This window comes from Caretta caretta, chromosome 1 (genome assembly GCF_965140235.1).
Source record: "Caretta caretta isolate rCarCar2 chromosome 1, rCarCar1.hap1, whole genome shotgun sequence".
NCBI classification, from domain to species: Eukaryota; Metazoa; Chordata; order Testudines; family Cheloniidae; genus Caretta; species Caretta caretta.
Window position 1 is genome coordinate 348106703 of NC_134206.1, and position 26649 is coordinate 348133351.

The 26649-nt window shown below is 48.5% G+C and overlaps 1 protein-coding gene across 1 annotated transcript in view; it reads left to right on the forward strand.

Moving 5' to 3' along the window:
* The window catches only part of LOC125636600 (uncharacterized), a 115563-nt gene that overhangs the window by 78119 nt on the left and 10795 nt on the right, over positions 1-26649 (forward strand). The window contains exons 41-46 of the mRNA XM_075126911.1: positions 3852-3932; positions 5960-6013; positions 6308-6361; positions 6756-6818; positions 8843-8905; positions 15286-15402. Of these exons, the coding sequence (XP_074983012.1) occupies positions 3852-3932; positions 5960-6013; positions 6308-6361; positions 6756-6818; positions 8843-8905; positions 15286-15402 (432 nt within the window). The remainder of the gene's footprint in view (positions 1-3851; positions 3933-5959; positions 6014-6307; positions 6362-6755; positions 6819-8842; positions 8906-15285; positions 15403-26649) is intronic.

Below are 26649 nucleotides of genomic sequence, written 5' to 3' on the forward strand. Positions count from 1 at the left end.
TTGGGGATGGGCCCTGCTTTGAGCAGGGGGTTGGACGAGATGACCTCCTGAGGTCCCTTCCAACCCTGATATTCTATGATTCTATGATTTTAAATCTCCAGGAATAAATTTAAACACCATCAAACTATTCCCCAGCCCTGCCCCAAATGCTTCCCTCTTCCCCAGTCATCTCCTTATGTTTTGTCATCTTCTTTTCTCCCAACCCTTCTGAGCTCTCAAAGCTTCTTTTCATGCCCTGCATACAAACTGCCTTGGAAAAATATCACTTCCAGGACCCCACTCCTAGTGACTGTTCTGCATGCCTTCCTTCGGGGAATGCTGTTCTCCCCTCTTTTTATTATTATTATTGTTGTATTTGTGTAGCACCTAGGAGCCCCGGTCATGGACCAAGACCCCAAGGTGCTAGGCGCTGTACACAGATAGAACAAAAAAACGGTCCCTGTCCCAAAAAGCTTGCCATCTAAGTATAAGCCAAGAGACGACACATGGATACAGACTGGTTGATGCGGGGAAGCAATGAGACAGTCAGCACTGGTGAGCATGGTAGGCAGCAGTCTCAGCCCACCACCCGTGGTTAAGGGTTTTATAGACATTCCAGCAAAGGAAGGCTTTCCCCGGGGACCTGAAGGAGGACACTGAAGTGGCTCTGAGGATGTGGATGGGGAATACCTCCCCAGCCTGAGGGGCAGCCTGGGAAAAAGCCTGAAGGGGCTCGTTTGGGAATTTCAGAAGCAGGCAATGAAGGCCCTTCTGTGTCTTCTATGCATGCAGTAGCCCACTTTTCCTATTGCTCGTAAACTATAGGCCAAAGTCACCAACTGAACGAAAAGTTGGGCTCCTGGCACCTGAGTAGCTGCCCCGAGGACGATCCTGTCCGGGTCCCTAGGTACGTATTTGGTGTGCCCAGCTCACCCCACCCAGGCTGCAGCGGCTACGTGGCTGTTTTTAATATGCTAGTGCGACAAGAGCTAGTGGAGGCATGTCTGCCCCTGCTGGAAGTTACAGCTCCATGTGGACCTCTTCCGCTCCTGTGATGAGGCGCTAGTTGGGATGGAAATAACCACGTATTTCATCCAGGGGCTGGATGGTTCTCTTACCGGAGACATCTGTGCACAGGGTGGTTACACATGCACAGACTAAAAGCTTAGTGTCACCCCCACATGACATGGGTGCTCATGGTTTCAGGACACAAATACAGCGCAGAATATGCTTATCTCAGTGGAAATGCCGTGGGGCTAGCTTGGCAAATTCCACACACAGACAGTGACTAGGGGTCAGACTCTGCTTTTAGTCGCACTGTAAGTCCAGAGAAACTCCACTGAGTAACATCCCCCGAGCCCAGAAGTGTTGAGCCCAGGGAGTGTGGTCCAAACGGAGTGAGAGGACTGCACTTTGCACGGTCAGTTTTCAAATGCCAACGAACGTGAACTACTCTGGATTTTCACTGGTGTAACAGACGGCAGAATCTGGCCCACTCTGTGTAACGGCCTGTAGCTGCAAACTGCTCCTAGCCTGTCAGTTCTCAAATATTATATGGTGAGAAACGGATTTTAGTCAGTTACAGTTACAGTGAATGTAAAATATGCCCCTCTCCCACCCAAGGCTGGATTTGATTTTAGGGGAGGCAGTGTGGTCTAGTGGATAGATCACAGGGCTGGGCATCAGGAGGCTGAGTTCTAATCCTGCTGCTCCCATGGCCCTGCTGTGTGACTCTGGGCAAGTCATCTGTGTTCCCTCCCACCTTTGGTCTGTTTAGACTGTAAATGATTTGGGGCAGAGACTGTCTCACAATACGCATGTGTATAGCAGCCAGCACAATGGGGCTCTGATCTCAGTTGGAGTCGGTAGATTCTCATATAATCACATGACTCCAAGAGCTGGGACTTGAAGTCAAAACATCAAATATTGGAAGACTCCAACATCTCAGTTTCCTGCAAGGTTTAATCACCCACCAAAGAGGTTTATTTCTCATTCCCTTCCCATGGCAACCTTTACCCTGTAAACAAACAATCCGGCTTAGACAGCAAATGGAACCCTGTTATTTGCTTTGTTTGTACATGATATTTACTTACCCTGCCACAACACGGAATTGACCATGTCATTAAACAATCACTGGTCTCCATGGAAATAAAGGACATACAGGGTATCATGCCTTCTTATTAATTTTAGCAATTAATTGCCGGAGCAGACGTGGCTCCTGAAACCACTGGCCCTGCTGACCCAACCTGTGGGCATCACATAGGAAAATCAGGCCCCGTTTATGGTAATTGTGTTGGATACTTTCCTTTGGTCACTGTAAAGGTTTCCGAAGTGGCAGATAGAGACTTAGTGGGGTGGTGGGGAAGGGGGGGACGACGACTGAAAAGGCAGCCTGCCCACCTGTTGTTGTGATTAGATCTGCTGTTCATTCTTCAGGCAGGGAAATGGCCCTTTTAGAGACTCTCTCTAAATAAGACTCTGGTGGCTGATTTCTTTTTAATAACTGAATCTTTCTTTTCAACAAAGGACTGCAAATTGATTCAAACCGCTGAGTGCCACTTACTCATCTCATGAGCTGTTTAAGCAGCCGGCTTGCGCTCGTTCGCCGGGCATTGAGTGCTCTGCGGTCAGTCATCATTGCCGAAGTGGGAATGAGTCCAACTTCAGTCAGCAGAAATGTTGGAGTTCTTAATTGTGAAGTTGAAGGTGGCAAAACTAGATAAATAAAACGGCAGCTGAACCAGCAGCCTTTGAAATGTTGGACATTTCTATTCACTCAGTACCCAGGCCTGGCTGCTGGGTCAAACTGTGGGCTCAAGCTTTGCGAAAATGTCATTGTAATCGTTGATCTCAAAGTGTCACTATCCCCATTTTGCAGATTTGGGAAACTGAGGCATGGATTGAGTAAGTGGCTTGCCCAAAGTCTTACAGCAGGCCAGTGGCAGAGCCAGGAAGCAAACCCAGAGCTCCTGCTCCCAGTCCAGTTCCGAAGGAAATTGCAGTGAAAGGTGAAACTTTGCACAACTTCACGTAGATTTTTCCAGTGCAAACGTTTGACCTTTTTTTTTGAGATACTTGGAGAATAAGCTCATAAGGTGCATGGCAAAGTACAGCTGGATGAAACTCAATAGCCCTGCCTCAAACAGCCGCAAGGTAAAACCAGGAGGTGGTGACAACATGGAACTGATAAAAGAATCACTGGGTGAAATTCTCTGGCCTCCTGGTCAGATTAGAGGAACATAATGGTCCATTGTGGCCTTCAAATCTATGAATTTATGCACTTCTCAGAATTGCTGCTGTTTGTTTATTTTCTTTATTTGCAAATTTCATGCACAGACAAGATCGTACCCAATAGGGAAACTGGGGTAGGGGGAGATTGACTTTCCCTGTTTTCATAGTAATATCGTGCTTTCATTGGCAGATAGATCCAAATTTTGCTTCAGACCAACTTCACAAGTGTGTGCGAATCTCCATTCATCTTTGTGCACCCCTCGCTCCCGAAATAAAAACGGGTCACTTTGCTGAATTTGGTATTCAGTGCTTGAATGCACATTTATCACTGAACTGTGTTGCAGCCCCATAGCAACGCATTCAACTGCCGTGTGCCTCAGTTTTCTCATCTATAAAACAGGGATAATAAAACTTATCTCACAGGTGCAAGGCTTGACCTGTGCAAAAGCCTTGGAGACCCTCGGGGGACAGTGCGATATGAATACAAAGTGGTAGCATTCATATTACTCCATTTTTTTCGGCTTCTGATCTGTGCTTAGGAGGACACACCGCCTTCGCCCTACAATTTAGTTTTTGTTTATGCAGCCAGAAGCCTCACAGCAGGCAGCATGAAGAAATTAATATTACTCCTCTTGTAACAGGGCATGGCTGGCCTCGAGGGGAAGAATGGAATCAAAGGAGCTAAAGGTGACCGAGGTCTGCAGGGTCAAAAGGGGGAACTGGTGAGTCTCGCAAAGAAAGACAAAGGGATATTTTGAAGGCTGAAAAAGTGGCTTGGTCCTTTTTCCAGTGTTGCCAACCCCAAGGTGTTCAAAAATCAGGAGTCAGGCTCACCAAAAATCCCGCGATTGGCTTTAAAATCATGCACCAATAAAAGATATGGGGTTCTTTTATTTGCCTTCTGCTTTTTGAGCCATTAGGGTGCACCGGGGGTCACATTTGGAAGCTTCCTCCGCAGCCGTGAGGGCTAGAAACTGACTTTTTCTTTTAGACTGAAGGCTGAAATCATCACAGCTCCACGTGACTCCAGGAGCTGGGGTTTTAAGGAAAACAATAATTATCATGAGATTCATGACAAAATCAGGAGAGTTGGCAACACAGCTTTTCTGACCCAGATTCAGAATCCCCCTCCGACCCCCCTCCCCCAAAACGAATCCTCGGCTTTAGGCACAGGCCCTCAAGTGCTTTTGTTGTTGTTTGTGAGACTTGCTGTAAGCAAAATTACTGCAAGACACTCCTGGAGAACTCTGAACTATGCTGTGGGCAGATTCTCAGCAGGTATAAATTGGCGTAGCTCCCTTGGACATTGATTAACCACCACTGAGAATCTGCCCTGAGTCTCTGATGTGACAGAGTTTTAAATTCTCCCATGGCAAGTTCAGCTTTCCAGACGTTTACCTGCATGTTACTTCCAAGCACGATATCCACAGCGCTGGTAAAACCGAAGTGGGGAGAAGGGGGAAAAAAAATCAGCCAGTTGCCCGTTCCACAAACAGGATAACATCCAATGAAGTGGGCTGTAGCCCACAAAAGCTTATGCTCAAATAAATTTGTTAGTCTCTAAGGTGCCACAAGTCCTCCTGTTCTTTTTGCGAATACAGACTAACACGGCTGCTACTCTGAAACCTGTCTAATAACTGTTTGCAGTAGCAGCACTGATATGAGCTTTCCAAACCTCTAGACACTCACGGCCGTTCATTATTCCAATCCACTCGGCATCGGGAGTCCCCGTAAAACAAGCTGCCACCCTGTGACGAGTGATGGCACTTTGTCGGCCTCATCACGCTCCAACCATATTCCCGGCAGCTGTGTAGAAATCAGGAGGTTGCTTGCGACACGAAGACGACAGAGAATTACCAGGAGGGAGAGTCACTTTGTGTCCGAGTGTACTCCGCTATCGTGTGTTTTGTTGTGTTTTCCATCCCAGAGGTGGCTGCATTTCTGTGGGGGAAATGATTCCTTTATACAAGCTTATAAAATGCAGTGGAGCCTTTGGGGCGAAAGGGGCAATATAAATTGAAGATGATGCTGTCAGGAGAGCTGTATTTTTAACTTTCTAGTGGCATATCATTGTGTGTATCTCACACACACACACTGGGGCAGTGCAAGACTCACCACCATGGTGCCTCCTGCTGGCCATTCTGGAATTAGCTCAAGTCCTTCCACAGGGTGCCCTCCTCCGGTGGTGTCTCACTCACCCTTACTCTCGCTTTGCTGTCTCCTGCGTCTCTCCCTGGACTGCGGCGTCCTCTTCTGGACCTGTCGGGGGAACCGGCAGTCTATAGTCCGGCCACTCGCCTCGGTGACTGCTGCAGTCACCAGTCTAGTCCTTTGCTCCAGGGGCAAGCTGCAATCTGTTTTGGCTGCTTTCCTCAGGGCAAGTGGGGGCAGCCCTAACACTTTATCTGACCTTCCTCCAGGGCCCCAGTCTGGCAGCGGCCAGCCAGAAGCTCCTTCTTCTCTGCTACCCTGCCTAGCACTGCTCTAGCCATGGTGCTCCTAGGCAGCCAGTCCTTCTCCCTAGCAGGCCAAGGGGAGACTTCCTTCTGCTCTGTTGAGCAGCCCTTTATATATAGCCCCTGCTGGCCCTGATTGGCCACTGCAACAAGCCACCTCCCAATTGGCTCGCTTTAGTGAGCCCTCCTCTAATTGGAAGGTTCTGCACAGGCTTCATCTGGCCTGCTTCAACCCTTCCTCCCTGTGTGCCCCGCTACACACCCACACCTTGATTTTTTTGTCTTTTATTCAGGGAGCGAAAGGTGATCCTGGTATAACTGGAGACCTTGGACGGAAAGGATCTAAGGTAAGAAACGGGCATCATCACAGAAATAATGAGTGCTTTGGCTATTCTCCGGCGGGGGGTGTGCAGCAAATATGAAAACTGGTTGACCTGAATGATTGTAGAAAATGGCAAGTGGACCACTCCACTAGGTTGGTAGATGGCAGGTGAAGAAGAGAGCAGTGCAGTGTTTACGCAAATCTGTAGAATGGCTCTGTTAAGCCATGCATGAGTTAATGCTGGCCCTTTGCACAGGGGTGGATATCACTGTGTTTTGTCCTACTTATCTTTACCAGCTACCTGTCATTTCTCTCCAAGGGCTTACTTGGTTTTCCTGGGCAGATGGGTAGCCCTGGTGCAGATGGAATAAAGGTGAGGGCTTTTTATTGTTCTTGCTCCTTTTAACATTAGTTTAAAGGGGATCTAGCGCAGGTGAAGTGTGCGCCCATGACAGCTCAGGGCAATGAGGTCCTCCTAGTTATCTGCAGGTCAGGCACAGCACTGGGCCATGACAGAGCCCGTCATCATGTCCTGCCAACCTGTCTCAGACCCAACCCGAGAAGCTACCCGTAGGTCTGAGAGCAGACGTCACACATCCCATGATCCATTCTATTGGCAGCGGAGCCACTCACCAGTTTTGAGGAGGTTTAATCACACTTATCGCAAAAATCAGGTTTTCACATGCATTAACCGCCCCATCATCTTTCTAATCAGTGCCTTCTGTTCCCAACCTGCTCACATTTGCAGTATCTTGTTCCACGTGCAGGGTGAGACTGGCAGCCCTGGAAAACCAGGGATACCAGGGTCAGACGGACTGCTTGGGCCAAAGGTGAGTGGGAAAGCCCCTCTTCTCTCTCAGATGGAAGCTTTGTACGGGCATTACAGGTCTCTGAAATTAAATTACCCAACGCCCATGTCCCTCTCCATGGGCTTGTCTAGGGACAAAAATGACACTGATTTAACACAATCTGCTTCTAAATGGATGCAGTTAAGTCAGCGCAAGCTCGTGTGTGGATGTGCTTAAATGGGTTTCAGACTGGCTGGTTTTAGCTTAAATTCAGTTTGTTACCAAATATAGTTAAATGGCTGCAAATTTCGGTCAGTTGACCAGGCCTAGTGACATAGGTGCTGGAACTAGGGAGTGCGGCAGCAACCCCTGGCTTGAAATGGTTTCCATCATATACAGTTGCAGCCGATGACGTGGGCTGTAGCTCACGAAAGCTTATGCTCAGATAAATTGGTTAGTCTCTAAGGTGCCACAAGTCCTCCTGTTCTTTTTGCGGATACAGACTAACACGGCTGCTACTCTGAAACCTGTCATGTATAGAGTTTCCAGTTTGGTTCAATGGCTCTCAGCACCCCCACTATTCAAATTGTTCCAGCACCCCTGCCTAGTGAACACTGTTGGGGGGGGTCTTTTTGAACAGCAACAGAAAAAATGTCTGTCAACAAGTTCTGGGTTTGGTTCTTGATTTTTGTTTTCTTTTCTCACCTCCATGGCTGGTCAGGGAGGGTGGGGACAGGGCCGGCTCTAAGCACCAGCAAAACAAGCAGGTGCTCGGGGCGGCACATTTCTAGGGGCGGTATTCCGGCGCCAGCCATGCTGCCCCGAGAAATGTGCCCCCGCCACCCCAGCTCACCTCCACCTGCTCCCCTGAGCGCACCGCCGCCTCCGCTCCGCTTTCCCCCCTCCCTCCCAGGCTTGCCGCACGCGAAACAGCTGTTTGGCGCGGCAAGCCTGGGAGGGAGAGAGGGAGGAAGGAGAAGCCGAGCGGCGGCATGCTCGGGGGAGGCAGCAGTGGTGGAGCGGAGGCGAGCTGGGGCGGGGAACGGTTCCTCTACCCCCACCACCCGTTACTTCCTGCGCTCCCCCCCACCCTCGCTCCCCTCCGCTCTGCCCGCTCCCCTGAACGCCCTGCCTCTCCCTCGCCTGAGAGGGAGGGGGGAGAAGTGGAGCAGCGGCATGTTCAGGGGAGCAGGCGGAGCGGAGGTGAGCTAGGGCGGGGAGTTGCGGGGGGGGAGCTGCAGGACGCAATGTGTGGGGGGGAAATGCGGCACGTCCGGGGGAGGAGGCAGGGTCAGGGATTTGGGGAACAGATTGGGAAGGGGTGGAGTTGGGGCAGGGGGGCACAAAAAAAAAAGTGGGGGTGGCCAAAATTTTTTTTGCTTGAGGCGGCAAAAATCCTAGAGCCGGCCCTGGGTGAGGAAGGTGTCAAGCTTTGCCAGCCAATGCATTAGTTAGCTTGCTCTGAGCCCTTGCTCAGGGCCTGATCCGGAGCCCATTGAAGTCAATGAGTTCTTTCCATTGACTTGAACAGCATCGAACCGGACCCTCATTGTGTCAAACCAGAGCTGGTAACTTGCCAACGTGTCTGCCGCCAGCGACACACCCAGCTGGAGGGGTCGCAGAGGGAGTCAGGCAGACAGTCAGGCAGACACTGCATCTTACTCATCAAGATTTCTGCTGGGCTAACCAGATTCTACTAAACGCAAACTGCAACCGACTGATTCAATAGGGCGCAATGACAAAATACCTGACCCTGTGACAGTCTGGCACCTGGGTGGAATGTCATGCACGTGTGGGAAATTGGCTTGTTTGATAAGGAAAACCAGAAACCTCGAGTTTTGTTGCTGACAACCCACCATGCTTTATTTTTCACTCTTCCAAAATAGATCTGCCATCTTGGGGAACCTAGTGAGCCGCGACATCTAATGAGTTCTTTCCTGCGTTAAGCGATACTAGGGCCCATTAAAAATAGCAGGTGCACTCGTCACTGAATTACAGCTCGCTTGGTAAATGACAGACGGGGCGGGTCATGCCTTGGCTTTGATTTTTCTCTTGTCTACCTCCAGGGTGAGCGAGGAATGTCAGGTGCAGATGGCCCCATGGGAGTTTCTGGGGAGAAAGGAGAAAAGGTTAGTACTCTCAAAAGAACACCGAGAGGCCATGTTTTGAATGAACCATCCATCACGTGGAGTTAACAAAATTATACACTGCTAGATCGCATGTACCCTTTTCAGAGGGCAAGTGTCACCTGTCTTAAGCATTAAGCTTGGACTTGGGGAGATGTCTCCTTAAGTTCACTCTGTGGTGATGCATTTAACCCTTGGGGTTGGTCTACTGCCTTATCTAGCTCGGTATAGTTAAAGTGGTACAAATCCCCTAGTGGGGATCCAGTTATAGCAGCATAAAGGTGCTTTATACCAGCATAGCCGTTCCTATGCAGAAAGGAGAATACGCTATATTGGTATAAGATACCTTCATGCTGGTATAACTGCATCCACACTAGGGGATGTTTTGGTAAAACTTTGCACCCCTAACTGACATAGTTGTACTGGTACAAAATCTTTGTGTAGATTAGGCCTTGGAGTGGACGCACTGGTGGGGTATGATATGGTGTATGCACCCCTGGGCCATTTTTGTAGAATCGCCAATTGATCTTAAAAGACTGAAATATACACAACGTAGACTCTTTACCCCCAACATATTGGGCCTGATTCTCCTTTCATTCATACCAATTTAATGCAGTTTAATTTAAATTGCTCCCTGGAGTCACTCCTGACTTACACTGGTTTAAGCTCCTGAAGAATCGAGTCCACTGTATTCTGCAGATGTACTGATATAAGAGGTAAATAAAACTCTGGCACTGTGTAAGTGAGGAGGTGTGATCTACACTGCCATGCCTGCTCATACTGAAGGCTCGTCAATTACAGCAGGGGTGTCGTTTTTATTTATTTCATTCTTTGTGCCGGGACTCGAGGTCCAGGTTCTGTGAGATGGTGATGGCACCCAAAGCAGAGCAGGGCAGGGGAGGGAAATGCTTCCCAGCCTTGCAGCTCCCTGGACGAGCTTGAAAAAAACATCCTCTGCACAAATATTTGCATCAGTTGTAACAATGGGGATGTTTTTAAGAGGTCCAGGCCCCCTCAGCCAAAGTTTCTAAGTAGGGAAAGACTTGGAAAGCTTTCAATCAAATCTGTTCACCTCGATGCACCTCCAGATGTCTCCTGATTTCCCCGCAGCTGCCTGTTCCCCTTCTTCCCATTGGCCTCTCCTCTTGTCCTATCCCCCATGCCGCTTCTGCTCCTTCCTACCATCTACCCTTCCTGTGCAGCCACTGTGTGTGATCCTCACCTGCCCATCTCTCCGCTATACCCGCTCCTGCCTCCCAAGCTGTCTGCCTGCTGGCAGGTCAAGTTCCCACCATCCACCTGCTCTACAGTCCTGCTCCGTAGGAACATAACTGGAAGGGTCCTCCTGGGTCATCATCTCCAGTGCCCTGCTATTGCAGGTAGCCACGTTGGTGCACCCGAGGTCTGTCTCTATAACAATGGTAATTTGGGGGCCAAACCTGCTTCCATTGACGCCAGCGGCAGTTAATGAATATGAAATGTTGTGGGTTATGAATGTGAGCTAAAGTTTAAATATTTTAGAAATAAGTCGTAGTAGGATGATTAGATTTGGCTGTTGCTTATCCTTTAATAGAAACCATCTTCCAATATGTTAAAGGCTGTTATAAAAGAGGATGGGGATCAATTGTTCTCCACGTGCACTAACGGTAGGACAAGAAGTAATGGGCTTAATCTGCAGTAGGGGAGATTTAGGTTAGATAGTAGGAAAATCTGTCTAACTAAATTAAGCTCTGGAACAGGCTTCCAAGGGAGGCAGTGAAATCCCCATCATTGGAGGTTCTTAAGAACAGGTTGGACAAACACCTGTTAGGGGTGGTCTAGGGTTATTTGGTCCTGCCTCAATGTGGGGGGCTGGACTTGATGACTTCTCGAGGTCAACATTTCTGTGATTCTATGAAGTTCATAAACTTACCAAGCTCCATCTGAAAATGAGTTAGGCTTCTTGTCCCCACTACTCCTACTGGAAGGCTGTTCCAAAACCTCGCTCCTCTGATGGTTGGAAACCTTCCTCTCAATTTCAGTCTAAATTTATTCATGGCCACTTTAAACCCATATGCTCCCTTGGCCTACTTGTGCTCCTGCTTCTTCCAGCCCTGCCCACCTCTACAATTCTCTCATGCTCCTCGATTTCCACACCCTCACTGCTTAGTTCCCCTTCCACCAACCTTCTTGGCTCTCCTCCCAAACTACTCTTCCCGCCCTGCACACTCTGGCAGCTCCTCCCCATGCTCCTTAGCAGTTGCTGAGGGGATAATGTCAGGGACTGCCAACTCTAATGACTTATCCGGAGTCTTCTTGCCATATATATGGTGTTTTTTCTTAAAGCCCCAGCTCCCAGAGTCACGTGATTACCTTAGAATCTCAACTTTCATTTAAAGAACTGAGGCTAAGCTTCTGCCCTCTGTGGTGGAGGAGAAAAGCTTGAAAACGTGAAACCTACAGGCTCAAACACCAGAAAGCAAGTAAAGCAAACCCAAAAGGTGTTGTTTTTAAAGCCTCATGATTTTTAAGCCAATCTATTGTTTTTCCGGGGTCCTGACTTGTGAATGCTTGGGGCTGGCAGTGCTATGCCAGGGGAGCCTTTTTCTCAGCTACATTGTTTTATAATGTCACTGCATTTGTAATTTCTCATTCATAATGGTGCATGCACGAGCATGTGTGAATTTAGTGATGGTGAAAGGTGCCAAGTGTACATGCTTGATGACCCCTTTTTATCCCACCATCAATGGTGCTGTCCTCTAGTGCCACCTCAAGGGTTGAAAAGGAAGTTCAGGCTCTTAGCACATTCAGTCCTGGGCTTCTCCACAGAGACTCTCTACTAATGCCCATTGGGGGGATGGTTTTGAGGACATGGACAACTGTCCAGTTGGAATAACACTGAGACCCACCAATTCATTTCATGTAGGCCATTAAATCAGTCACTGCATGGCTGCAGCTTGAAGTCCACATTATCATAGTCTGTGGCTTAGTGCTGAAAGGACGTCTATTAGAGCAGGTTGGCAAACAGATTTCCTGTCCCATGAAACTTGGTGTTTTTTTCTTAAATGGTCCCAAATCAGGGAAAAAAGCCAAAATTTTGAATTTTTTTATGAACTGAAATTCCGGAAAACAATTCATTATGGGTCAATTGAAACGTTTCGTTTAACTTTCAACCCTTTTCCTTGGTCTTATGTACAATTAAGTTTCAAAATGAAAAGTAATTTTGAAGTGAAAAAGTGGAAGATTTGTTGCAGAAAGGTTGAAATGGGATGTTTTGACATGTTCTAAATGTTTTTTCCCATTGTTTTCTCTAAATGCAATTTTGTCAAAATTACATAAGAACATCAGAACGGCTAGATTAGGTCAGACCAAAGGTCCATCTAGCCCAGTATCCTGTCTTCTGACAGTGGCCAGTGCCAGGTGCCTCAGAGGGAATGAATAGAACAGGGCATCACCGAGTGATCCATGCCGTCGCTCATTCCCTGAAACAATTTTGCGAAAAAAAAAAAAATAATAATTTGGTTTTGTTGAAACATTTTCTGATGGTTAACTGGTGGGATGCAAATTTTCCAACCAGCTCTATTGTATTTCCCTTGGCCAGTCACTGGAGCCGTTCATTTATTCTCTGCAGTTGCAGACTACACCCATATCTAGATTATTGCTGCTTTTGTACCCTAAAGAGTTTTTGACATTAAAACAGCTTTTCTGTTCACCTTTACAGATTTTCTCACATTACAGAAAAATTCCCCTGAATTGAATTGCACACACTCTATTCTTGTCACAATCGAATTGGGGCATTATTATGCGTGTTGGAAATTTATCTGAAGGAGAATTCATGCGGTCTGTTTCTCTTCTTCGCCGTAAATGGTGTTTCTAAATGGTGTCATTATCAAGGCTTATCAAAACTCAAGTATATTGTTGTTTTTTTTTAAACTTTGAAATCCAGGCTATGGACAAATTCGGCTCTTAAAATTCCAGCCATCAGAATTGCTCAATGACAATGCAGATGTATTAGTAACACAATTAACGTAGCATACCTGCCTGTCTGCTACTAACTAGCGAGGGGAAATGCAGAAGGATAGAAAGCTACAGGGAGGGGAGAAGAGATTAAGGGAGCAGGTTGAAGAGAGAAAGAGAGCATAGTTTACCTGGGAAAGGAGATAAATAAGAGGGGACATGATAAAGCTATTTAAAATAATGAAGGGGATAGAGACAGTAGATTGAGAGCTTCTTTTCTCCCAGTCTCACTTCTCAAGGACAAGGAGACATGCAGTTAAATTAAAAGTGGCACATTCAAAACTGATCAAAGGAAGCATTTTTTTTCACTCAGTGTGTAATTGGGCTGTGGAACTCATTGCCACAGGAAGCTGTTGAGGCCAAACCATTGCCAAGAGTCAGAGGAAGTTGGACCTCTATATAGATAGCAAAAATATCCAGAGTTTTAATGGTTAATGCAAAAAAATTTGGAAAGGGAAATAAAACCTCAGTGCATCAGGGCTCAGTTCAATCTCTGCTAGGGATTAGGAGGACACCTTCATTGGGAGCAGATTATCCCGCTTCTTCCTACTGTGGGTTTCTTGCACTTTCCTCTGAAGCATCTGTTTGGACCCTGTTGGAGACGGGATTCTGGAGTGGATGGACCATGGATGAGGACTAGCTTGACCATGGGATCCTATAAAAGAAGAGAGAGAAGAAGAGTTTCATACTTTTTTCTTGCTAGGTTGCTTTAGAAGTTCTAGCCTTGTGGCTACCCAGCCTGCCACCCACTCTTGTGAGCGCCTCCTTTGCATTGCGGCCACGCACGAGCTTATGCAAGTCAGCGCCTGAGATACAATTAAACTGAGAGTCACCGGGGGTCACTTGTGCTAAATGGGAAACCAGGCTCTGTTGGGCGGGGGAATGCATTGCATCAATCATGTCGGGGGGCTCCCGTCTTGATCCTCCAACACTCAGTGACCCGACTGACTCACACTCCATCTCATTCCCAAGAGAGCTTTGCTTTGGAGCAATTGGGGAGGGGGAGGGAAGGAGCTGACTCTCCCTTCAGAATAGTTTAATGTGACTCTCTTTTACTTTAGATGGATGGGCTTCTATTTTTAGTGTTCAAAAGAAACAGCTGCATGAATTAGAAATGCAGTCTGGCTGAGTCACTGAGGTCTTCCCCTCCACCTCCTTCAAGTTCTTCTCTCTCTTCTCCTAGCAACTTCAGGAGAATTCTCATTAGTGCAGATTAGTGTGCATTTAATGGCTCAAGTATTGATAACTGAGCCTTTCCACCTCTGGGCTTGCTGACTCATCCAGCCCAGGTCCAGAGGGAGTGAGAAGCATGTTACCCTCCAGGGGGTGTTGGGTGGCACATGTTAAATGAGTTGGGCATCTCACTTTAGCGCCCTCAGCTGGATGGTGTCCATGTCACAAAGTAATGAGGGTGTGGCCATTGTGACCACTGTCACAATCGGCACGTTTGGTGGCAGCCTCTGAAGAAAGGTCGGGGATTAAATGGGCCAGGAAGTCTGAACAACCCTCTCAGACCTACAGATGGGCACACTAGAGGGTGGAAGCACATTGGCAGGGCAGGCACTGGCAGGCAGGATGGTCTAGTGGAAAGGGCACAGGACTTGGACTCCCAAGACCTGGGTTTAATTTCTGGCTCTGGCATAGACTCCCTGCCTGACCTTAGTTGAGTCACTTAATCTACATTGCACCTCAATTCTCCGTCTGTACAATGGGGATAAAAGCACAGCCCTACCTTTCAGCGGGGGTTGTGAGGATCAGTACATCTGTGAGGTACTCACATCTGTGAGGTGCTCAGTGATGGGACCCAGGTGAGCACCTAGATGGTTAGTCACTGTTCTGTGGGTAAATAGAAGAGTTCAGATGCCAAGACCATCAACATTGTTCCTTAGCAGAGGCTGTACCCACCTGCACCTGGCATTGACAGGGGAATGGAAATGGGTATTGTCAAGAAAATTTCCCCACCCCCATTAGTCTCTTAGCATAGGGGGGGCTCTTTGGCGAGAGTTTCTCTGAGATAACAAGGTTGCTCTGGGAGTTTCATCTGATGCAAATGTATTTGTCCTGCTGTTTTGACCGTTACAGCAGAGGGCATGGCACAGAGACATAACTCTGTAGTGAGTGCAAGGGATGGATTAACTAAGCACTGCGTCTGTGCTGGCAAAGGGCATCCCCCACCCGCCCCCCACACACACACATTCAAATCATTTCACTGCATTATTAATAGGACAACCAGATGTAAAGGGTTAATATATTTCCCACTGTCAGTAATCCCACTGAAAGCATGTGCTCGGTAGGCCTTTGCAAACCCGCATCTTCCGGGGGGCGCGTCTATACTCGTTTGTATTTGAAGGGAAGTCTCTGACCCACTTTCTGTTTGGAATTCTCAGGGGGCCAAGGGAATTCCTGGCTTGGGCGGATTTAAAGGGCAGGTTGGATTCCCGGGGAAGATTGGTGTGGCTGGACCTCCTGGATCTCAAGGACCACAAGGTGACCCGGGACCACAGGTAAGACATTCTGGGCAGATTGCATTAGATGCTCTGCAGAATTCACATCACTCCGGCCACTGTCTAGAGGGGTGTGAGCTAGCGGGCTGAGTGCAGCCTGAAAGCCAAGGCCAGTCACTTGCAGCCTGCTTTTCAGGGGAGCTGAGCATCCATATACCCCACTGGCTTCGGCTTTTAAGAGTCTGTAACTGTAGGAGAGAAAGAGAGCCTGGAGCACGGGGCCTGGTGCAAGATCTGAGGCCTGCACAAGAGGCTGTGAACCAAACTAAGGCCATATATTAAAGCAGATGTTTACAAGTTCACTATATGACCTTTGCAAAAGCATTTCCAGTGTCACTAAAACACAGGCACTCCTAAGAAGCGACAGATATTGGGTACATGCGAGAACACACTCCAAAAGCTTAGTGCAGGGACATCCTGGCCTAGCACCAGATAAGAGGGTCTGCTAGAGGTAACAGCGATGTTGTGCCAGAGACACCTGGAGCATGATACAAGGGGAGGTAACAAGCAGATGTCATGAAATACATAAGATGGTATGAGAGTTGTTTGTCTCCATCTATAAATATTGGGATGCTTCGCCTTAACCCTTTGTGTGGCCTTGGGGACAGCAGAAATTCCCGCTGCTGACTAACCCATTCCTTGCCACTGGACACTCGTGTGTTAGTGTCCCTGTAACCCTGGAGCCAGGGCGCTAGTACTGTGTCGTGAGGGCAATAAACCTGGCCGAGTGCCTTTATCACTGAACCGTGCCAGTGGTCATTCTTTCTGGGTAATATGATCGAGGTCTCCTGAACCAACTATCTGCGCAGGGCTGGGCCAGCATACGGACAGCACACGGGCACCTAACTGACAACAATAAGCGATGTAGCCAGCTCTAACCACGGCCTTCTCCACAGACAGCATGGCAGATAACAGAGCTTGGCCCTCACCAGCAGTCTCTGGGGCATATGGTAACCCAAGAAGCAAGATTTAAAATCGGTGGTGAGAGGGGAAATAACCAGTTGAAGCAAAACTCTCCACAAAAGGCTCACATGTGTAAACCACTTGAAAGGTCCCCCCTGCGGGCTACTGACTCAGTAAGAGGAAGGACAGACCCATGGTTATAGTGTTAGCCTGGAATGTGGGAGACTCCCTGCTCTGCCACAGAATCCCTGTGTTACCTTGGACAAGTCACTTAGCCTCAGTTCCCCATCTGTACCATGGGGGTATTGGCAGCCTTGCCGGGGCATTGTGAGGATAAATACTGCCCGTCACTATGGCAACAGGGGCCAGTTAGATACTGCTTGGAAAAGGTACTTAAGCAACAGGAAGGTTGAGAACTGTAGGTGGGCATGACAGACCCTGTGCCCTCCAGTCCTACTGGACTTCAGTGGGCTTCTGCAGCGGGGAACAGCTTGCTACACAGAGCCTCCTGGCGAAAGCACATTTAGAACCAAAGAAAGCCCTGAGGGGTGGCGTGGGCTGGAGGTGTCTCAAACCTTGCTCAACGTGGGAACGTGAACTCAGAGCAGTCCAGGTGCAGGGTTTGCTGCTGCTCTTGTTCTTTTAACTCTTCAAGGTGAGCAGGACGTGCCTGCGCAGAGATAAAGAACTAAGACGGCTAGACAGCTGCAGGAGATCCGAGTTCTGACCCTGGCTCTGCAACCTCCTTGTTCCGTGATCATGGACAAGTCACTTAACCTCTCTGTGCATCAGCTCCCCATGTATAAAATAGGGATAACAACATGCCCGTTCTCCCATCCTTTTCCTGTCTATGGTGGAAAGTCTCCAGGGTAGGAACTGGCACCTAAATATGAAAGGAAAGCATGGTAAATTTTAAGCTGCTAGCACAGTGAATGTACCCCGACAACTCTAGACATTTGCGGTATTTGGTGCCTACATTTCTGAAGCAGTTGGATGCTTTAAAGCTCTATTTGTGGGTCATCTTTAAGATGTGTCTTTGCACACAAGACACGCTGGGCTCCTTTTGAAATATAACAAAAAGACTTGGAAATGAGACATGCTAATGCTATTTAGGAATGTGAACGTCCTGCCCCCGGATTTTATGATAATGAAGAGTCCAGGCAAGCATAATACAGCAGAGGATACTGTAGATTAATACTAATCAGCAACCCACGAGCATCATTTATTAAATAAGCAAGAAATCTGCCAATGAAACAGGACTAAAAATAAAAACATACCTCTCGACTGTGCTGCGGGGAATGGCTGAGTTTCAGCCTTCAGCGAGACGATAAAGGTAAATGAATGTCAAAAGAATCGAGAACATGAGAAATGCTTAGAAGAGGTAAATGTCTGAAAGTCCAACTGTTTCCCATAAATTAATCTGTAAATGGCCATTTAAAAATCATAGAATCATAGAATATCAGATTTGGAAGGGACCTCAGCACGTCATCTAGTCCAACCCCCTGCTCAAAGCAGGACCAATCCCCAACTAAATCATCCCAGCCAGGGCTTTGTCAAGCCTGACCTTAAAAATATCTAAGGAAAAAGATTCCATCACCTCCCTAGGTAACGCATTCCAGTGTTTCACCACCCTCCTATTGAAAAAGTTTTTCCTAATATCCAACCTAAACCTCCCCCACTGCAACTTGAGACCATTACTCCTTGTTATGTCATCAGCTCCCACTGAGAACAGTCTAGATCCATCCTCTTTGGAACCCCCTTTCAGGTAGTTGAAAGCAGCTATCAAATCCCCCCTCATTCTTCTCTTCCGCAGACTAAACAATCCCAGTTCCCTCAGCCTCTCCTCATAAGTCATGTGTTCCAGTCCCCTAATCATTTTTGTTGCCCTCCGCTGGACTCTTTCCAATTTTTCCACATCCTTCTTGTAGTGTGGGGCCCAAAACTGGACACAGTACTCCAGATGAGGCCTAACCAATGTCGAATAGAGGGGAATGATCACATCCCTCGATCTGCTGGCAATGCCTCTACATATACATCCCAAAATGCCATTGGCCTTCTTGGCAACAAGGGCACACTGTTGACTCATATCCAGCTTCTCGTCCACTGTAATCCCTAGGTCCTTTTCTGCAGAACTGCTGCCGAGCTATTTGGTCCCTAGTCTGTAGCGGTGCATGGGATTCTTCCGTCCTAAGTGCAGAACTCTGCACTTGTCCTTGTTGAACCTCATCAGATTTCTTTTGGCCCAATCCTCCAATTTGTCTAGGTCCCTCTGTATCCTATCCCTACCCTCCAGCGTATTTACCTCTCCTCCCAGTTTACTGTCATCTGCAAACTTGCTGAGGGTGCAATCCACACCATCCTCCAGATCATTTATGAAGATACTGAACAAAACCGGCCTGAGGACCGACCCTTGGGGCACTCCACTTGATACCGGCTGCCAACTAGACACGGAGCCATTGATCACTACCCATTGAGCCCGACAATCTAGCCAACTTTCTATCCACCGTATAGTCCATTCATCCAGCCCATACTTCTTTAACTTGCTGGCAAGAATACTGTGGGAGACCGTGTCAAAAGCTTTGCTAAAATCAAGGAACAACACGTCCACCGCTTTCCCCTCATCCGCAGAGCCAGTTATCTCATCATAGAAGGCAATTAGACTAGTCAGGCATGACTTGCCCTTGGTGAATCCATGCTGACTGTTCCTGATCACTTTCCTCTCCTCTAAGTGCTTCAGAATTGATTCCTTGAGGACCTGCTCCATGATTTTTCCAGGGACTGAGGTGAGGCTGACTGTCCTGTAGTTCCCAGGATCCTCCTCCTTCCCTTTTTTAAAGATGGGCACTACATTAGCCTTTTTCCAGTTGTCTGGGACGTCCCCTGATCGCCATGAGTTTTCAAAGATAATGGTCAATGGCTCTGCAATCACATCAGCCAACTCCTTTAGCACTCTTGGATGCAGCGCATCCGGCCCCATGGACTTGTGCTCGTCCAGCTTTTCTAAATAGTCCCGAATCACTTCTTTCTCCACAGAGGGCTGGTCACCTCCTCCCCATGCTATGCTGCCCAGTGCAGTAGTCTGGGAGCTGACCTTGTTCGTGAAGACAGAAGCAAAAAAAGCATTGAGTACATTAGCTTTTTCCTCTGTCACTAGGTTGCCTCCCTCATTCAGTAAGGGGCCCACACTTTCCTTGACTTTCTTCTTGTTGCTAACATACCTGAAGAAACCCTTCTTGTTACTCTTAACATCTCTTGCTAGCTGCAACTCCAGGTGTGATTTGGCCTTCCTGATTTCACTCCTGCATGCCTGAGCAATCCAGGCAAGCATAATACTATTATACTCTTCCCTGGTCATTTGTCCAATCTTCCACTTCTTGTAAGCACTATAAGTGAATAGGTGAGGGCTTATAGAATCATTGGACTGGAAGGGACCTCGAGAGTCCAGTCCTCTGTAGTGTGTCATGTTTCACACCAGAGGTGGCTGCATGTTGCATATCAGTGGTGCTGTGACTGGGTGACCAGGATGGGCCACACTGAAAATGTCACACTCAGGGAAGACTGCATGAAATAGGACAGACAAATCCCCAGAGCTAGTGGTTTACTCTATACTTAGATTCTCCAAACCAGTAACAAAAGAGCTTCTGCAGCACCACACCAATTAACCAGAAGCCAAACAAAGTCCCCCTTAGGCACTCCAGCCCTTTGCTCCCATGTAGGCAACCCAATCTAATATAGTGAGAGGTTATTGAAAACCTTTGTCACCAGATGTGACAAACTCCCAAAGGATCAGACACATGTCCCCAGGTTAATACGAATCTCAGATCTTACTCAAATATCATGCTCCAGTCAATCCTTAGTAAACTAACTAAAGATTTTAATAATAAAAGAAAAGAAGAGGGTTATAAATGATTAACAGACCATATACATACAAATGATTGCAAAGCCAGAATAGCTTGCTGGCTTGTAAGGTGTCTCTGGTAACTTCCAAAAGACTGGAAGGTCCTCAGTCCATAGTTCAAGATGTTCCATTTTTTGTAAATCCACAGTCCAGAGGATTAGAGCAGAAAAAGAGGTAAAATGGAGATCTCTCAGGGGTCTTTTATATCCTCTGCCATGTGCATGGAAAATTACCGTCCCAAACAAAGCCCACAGCCACTGTGTGTGGAAAATTACTGGCCCAAGATGGAGTCTAGGGTCACATGAGCATATCAGATGTTTTTACATGGTTTGCTGGATCACAGGGAAGTAGTCATTGGCTCCTTGCTGTCTGAGGCATCCGCAGGAAGACCTGCTGGGCGGGATGAGCTTCTTCAATCGCCCATTGTGAGAGCTGAGTGTCCTTGATGGACCATCAGTACAGAGCTGTCTAGCCCTGATGGAAATCCATCTGATGGGTGTCTCCCGGGAATACAGCACAGGGTTCCATAGCCAATAGTCATAACGTCTGCTATAAAGGTGATACATGGATTTAACCAGGATAATCATACTTGATAGACTGTAACTTTTCCATCGACACCTTACATGATACACTTTGTACAAGATTTGTGGTTATAAATTATATAACAGTGGTAATATCAATGTATAAATAGTCATCTTTAATCAGACAGCATCACAGGTGGGTGAATTTGTTTCTGTAAAATACCTCCTGGAGGAAAGGTAAGTTGTGTCTCTGCTTCAGGAAAATAACACATTGGGGGAGGAAGGGGCAAAGACACAATGTTTTTGCTTTTAACCATTATGCCACGTTACCCAAGTACTTAAGACTCTCTCACCATCAGCCAGTCACTTGTGGGGCACGGGAGTAGGGAGGAATAAGGTATCATGTAGCAAATACCATCATGTAAAGAGATGCGGAGAATCTGATGTGCAGAGCTGGTGTGAGTGATACAATTCTATAATGTCTGTGCTAGACAAACAATAGAGATTCTCCTGTGGAAGTCATTCATACCTCATTTCCTGGGATGACCCAAAATAGACAGACGGAAAAGCGGAACGCAGAGCAGTCCTGGGCTCATTGCGTCAGAATCAAACTGAAGCTTGGACCTCAAGAGTTCCATTTCCTTCATTAATCTAGGACACGTAGTTTCCAAGTGGTTCAAAATTTGGCCAAATGACTGAATGGAACGACTTCCAATGGAACAAGTTCTTGCTGGCTTCTGTTTGAGCATGGGATGCAAAGAGTGCTTCCAAATCCACTGTTTGAAATGAGCAATAATTAATCACAAGATAGTCCTCTCCTGGCTTCCACTGGACACCTATCTTGGACTACACAAAGGCAGTGAATATGTCTTTAGTGCAGCGTGCATGGATCTGCAGCCCGCTTTTCCACGGCCCTGTACCATGTGTCGTCATTTAAGTCTGTACAAAGTGAGTGGGGTTATGAAATGCTGGTAGAGCTTTATGCCCACTTTGGCACAGGTGTGTAGGTGTTGATGCAAGGTGCAGGGCAGTGGGCGATCATGCCCCTAGAGAGGAGACAACTAGATATGGGCAAATGAGGTGAACACAACTAATTCTAGCTTGCGTTCATTATGGTAATTGTCCGGTTTGATAGCTTAAGTATGTACTTGGAGATATTATAAAAGAGGGGCCTGATCTAGACAAAATATACTCTGTGATGCAGAAGCTCAGACAAAGTAACAGGTCTTCATTTGCTGAAGTATCTTTGGAACTAAAGATGGGCCTATATCGTCCCTTACTGTAGCAAACACCAAACCGCTATTGAAGAGCACGATGCAGAAACTGACCTCAGTGGTGCAGCAGGAAGCACATTTGGAGTCCTCTGGCTTATGAGGTGTAACTTCCTTTTTTGCTCTCCTTAGTTAAAATCCACACTCAGTTTTATCAGTCCAGATCCAGTCCAGATCAAGGTTCCCATCCAAGTTCTAAAACCCCGAGAAGAGGAGTTTACAATGGGAATAACACTTGTCCAGTGGTGCTATCCTAACGTTCATTAGCACTTTTTTTCTGCAATAGGAGGCGTGCAGTTAGCTTTGGCATGTTCACAGGGCCAAATCTTGCTCTCTGTTATGCCAGTGCATGGCTCCATGTGTTTTAGAGAGGTTGCAGAATTTGAGCCTGGTGTCCCAGATTGTCCCTTCAGCTTATGCAGGCAGAGGGGACCTCACTCAGGCTCAACTCCCTTCAGAGCATGCAAGGGAAGAAAGCAGCACTACACCATGCAGAAGACATGTCCCAGAGCTTGGCTGAGCACACAAGAAGGTAGCACAATGGGCTTGGCCATTCACACAGGCCGGAACATTTATTCAGCCCCATGGATTTCCACCTGGCAGTCCCGTCTGGAGTTAAAGATTCCCAAAGCAGCTTCACCTCCTGTAGGATGCTATCCCCAGCTGCTACAAAGGAGCCATGCTGCATGGCGAAATGGACAGCAGAGCAGCGTGGCATGGGAGCCAGCGCTGACAGGTCTGTTCCTGCTGCCATGAATTATGGGGTTCCCTTTCCTCATGGATCCCCTGGATCTGTGGAGTTGGGAGGCCTCGCCTCCTGCCAGCTCTCAATTCCTCCCTGCTGAGAAGATGCTTCCCTGGGAGTTCTAGCAGGAGAACCTCATGAAGATTTCTGGTCCCTTCACATGGGAAAACCACCTCTGCCCCAGAGCCATTAGAGCAGTGACCTACATTGAAATTTAGCATCATTGCTAAATTTAGCATCATAGCATCATTGTAGTTCCGTGCAGCCTGCATAGATACATAGTCATTGGAAACACTGGGTCAGATCCTGTTCCCATGAATTCAGGACAGGGTCGAGGTCAAGTAGTAAATGTCAGTGTGTTTGTAATGTCGTAAATGTCAGTGTGTTTGTAATGTCGTTCCATGCTTTGTGCTTCCATAGGGATTCATAGATTATAAAGCCAGGAGGGACCGTTTTGATCATCTAGTCTGACCTCTTGTATAATACAGGCCATAGGACTTCCCTGAATTAATTACTGTTTGAACTAGAGCAGATCTTGATTTAAAAGTGTGCAGTGATGAGAATCCACCACATCCATTTGTACCAATGGTTAATTACCCTCACTGATATGAACTTGCACCTTATTTCCAGTCTGAATTTGTCTAGCTTCAATTTCCAGCCTTTGGACTGTGTTATACCTTTTTCTGCTAGATTGAAGAGCCCATTATTAAATATTTGTTCCCCGTGTAGGTCGTTAAAGTCTGTAATCATGTCTCACCTTAACCTTCTCTTTGTTAAGCTAAATAGATTGAGCTCCTTGAGTCTATCACCGTAAGGCCGGTTTTCCAATCTTTTAATCATTTTACTGGCTCTTTGCTGGACCCGCTCCAATTTATCAGCCTCCATCTTGAATTGTGGACACCAGAACTGGACGCAGTGTTCCAGCAGCGGTCGCACCAGTGTCCGTATCGCCTCTATGGTATTACACACCGGTTCACTATCTCCTTGTCGTCTTCTCTTTCCATTGGTGAGGCTTCATCCGCCTCATTTTGCGTGCCCAACGTTCTCTCTGCAGACAGCCCAGGCCCTGATCCTGGAACTGGCTGTGCGTAGGTAGACCCTGGCACTCCCGTTGCGGCTGGTGTCTGCCCACATGCACCATGAGTTGCAGGATCAAGGGCCCGGGTGAGCAGCTGCTCTTAGTACAGGCCTGTCTTATAGCTGGCTGCAGAGACCTGTGTTTGGAGGATGGGGGGTGAATCAGATGACCAGTGTTTTCTGTTTCATTAGCAAAAAGCGACATGGCAGGCAGGCCAAGCCATGGGAAAGAGATCTTTGTGAAGCCTGCGGGGTGGCTAGTGTTACATGCTTAGCTTCTGCTTCTACAATTTCTGTGTAAGGAACCTGGCTGGGCTTGGCTTGCTGGGCCACTGGTGCAACCCGAAATTGGGCCCCTCCTGAAACTGGGCACTCTAGTTCCACTTATCATGTAATGTCTTCCACCTCTAATTTCTGCGCCTTTGTGAAGAGTGCGCAGCCCAGAATCCCCCCTTCTGAAGCAGCCCAGCACGGTACTCAGCGCTGCTTTGCAAGAGTGCTGCGCTTGGCTTTTTCCGTAGAGGAGTTAGGGCTGCCAACTGTCTAATCGCACAAACCCAAACACCCTTGCCCGCCCCTTCCCCGAGGCCATGTCCCTGCCCCGCCCCTTCTCCGAGGCCCCACCCCCGCTCACTCCATCCCCCCTCCCTCAATCGCTCGCTCTCCCTCACCCTCACTCACTTTCACCAGGCTGGGGCAGGGGATTGGGGTGTGGGAGGGAATGAGGTCTCTGGGCTGGGGGGTGGATCCGAGTGGTTCAGAGTGTGGGAGGGGGCTCCGGGCTGAGCCTGGGGCAGGGGGTTGTGGTGTGAGAGGGCGTTTGGGTGCGGGAGGGGGCTCAGGGATGGGACAGGGGGTTGGGGCACAGTGCGGGGGTTCAGGGTGCAGGCTCCGGCCGGGCGGCGCTTACCTCAGGGGGCTCCAGGAAGTGACTGGCATGTCTGGCTCCTAGGCTCAGGGGTGTCCAGGAGGCTCTGCACGTTGCCCCTGCCTGCAGGCACTGCCCCCGCAGTCCCCATTGGCTGCGGTTCCTGGCCAATTGGAGCTGTGAAGTTGGCGCTCGGGGCGGGGGCACCGCGCAGAGACCCCCGGCCGCCCCTGCACCTAGGAGCTAGAGGGACCTGTCACAGCTTCCTGGAAGCCACGCGGAGCTAGGGCAGGTAGGGAGCCTGCCTTAGCCCCACTGCGCCACCCACCGGACATCTCCCGGATGGGCTTCAGTAGGGACCAGGAGATCGAGGCCCTTTCTGGGAGACTCCCAGCCAATCTGGGAGCTTTGGGAACCCTAAGAGAAGTAGCCTCTGCTGTTGTTTGTTCCTGGGGCTGCTGGGAGTTATTTGGAACAGAGGCAGGCCCAAGCCACAGAGAGAGTGGGATCAGGGCGGTCAGCACAAGCAAAGGCTAGTGAGAGAAAGCTGCAGCCACTGCATCCCGGTGTCTCTATGTGCACTCCGCCTCCAGCCCCAATTGCAATGTTCCTGGCTCGTGTCCAGACCCACCACTCACCTGCAGAGATTATACACCTTAAATCGTTATTGCCAGCTAATGGAGAATCTCTCGCAGTTCAAGTGCTAGAGGCCTATAATGATGGAGATGAGGCCTTGGTTCTGTTCCCCAGTGCCACACCTTTTGTACTATGTAGCTGATGCCTGATGCATCCAGCCCTGGATTCTCTGCAGTGTGCCTGATCCTGTCGTCCTTGCTCGGACAGATCTGCCATTGAAGTCAAGGGGAGATTTGTACCTACAGAAGGCAGAATTAGTGCCCAGTCTGTGTTAAAGGGTTTAGCCATTTCTTGTGCACTGGTCCCTGCTGACAGGCCCCGATCATACGAGGGGCTCCCACAGAACCCTCGTCCCAAATAGACACAGCTGCGTGAATCCTCTGCCGGCATTCAGAAGATGAGCTCCCCAAGGTGGGTCAGGATCCAGAGTTTAACAAGGTGACTGATGCAGAAGAGCACCTGGGTCATCATCAGAGAATGTGTTCCAGGAGTGCCAGAACAGGGGAGACCAGGGGGCCATGGCCCTCCCAACTTTTGCCATCCCACCTTTTCCTGCCTTAAGGGTGACTGAGGGTGGTGAGGGGATGGAGAAGAACGAGCAGCGGGCAGGGCCTTGGGGGGAGAGGTGGAGCAGGCACCAGACCTCAGGGGGAAAGAGGCGAAGGGGGGGCAGGGCCTCTGGGGAAGGAGGCGTGGTGAGGGCAGGGCCATGTGGGAAGAAGTGGAGTAGGAGGTGGGGCCTCAGGGGAAGAGGCGGGGCAAGGGGCGGGGTCCCCACTTCTTGGGAGCTTCTGGCAGTCCTGCCCTGTTCCCTTTCTCTGCCGTCCCTGGAGATGAAAACTATTTAAAAGCAGCTGAGAGGGCATAAGGAACTGAAAGCAAGAGATACCCTCATGTATGTTTAAACAGGCCAGATCTTTTCTATTAGCAGTACAAGTGACACACGCCAAAAAGGCTGTATAAGAGATCATTAGTGATGCCAGCTTTGGCACTGATTAAAGAGCGCACATGAGACGCTGCCTTCCCCACCCACGCTGCTCCCTGTGTTTCCCCTACATTAAAAGATAAAGGCCTCAGGAACAGCACCGAGGCCCTCCAGATGCCCGTGTGGGAGGGAGCTGCAGCCGTCAAAGCCCCAGGAGCCCTCTTCCTCCCACTGAGACGGTGGTTCTTAAATTAGTGGCAGAAAGGAGACAGGGCGGGGAGGGACGGGGGGATGACGACGAACGACTGCTGCCTCTGTGTGTGAAAGCAGGTGACCTTTCCCAACAGAGACAGGACTCAACAAACTCTTATCAGCCTCACTTGGAAAAGAAAGCAAGAGGTTG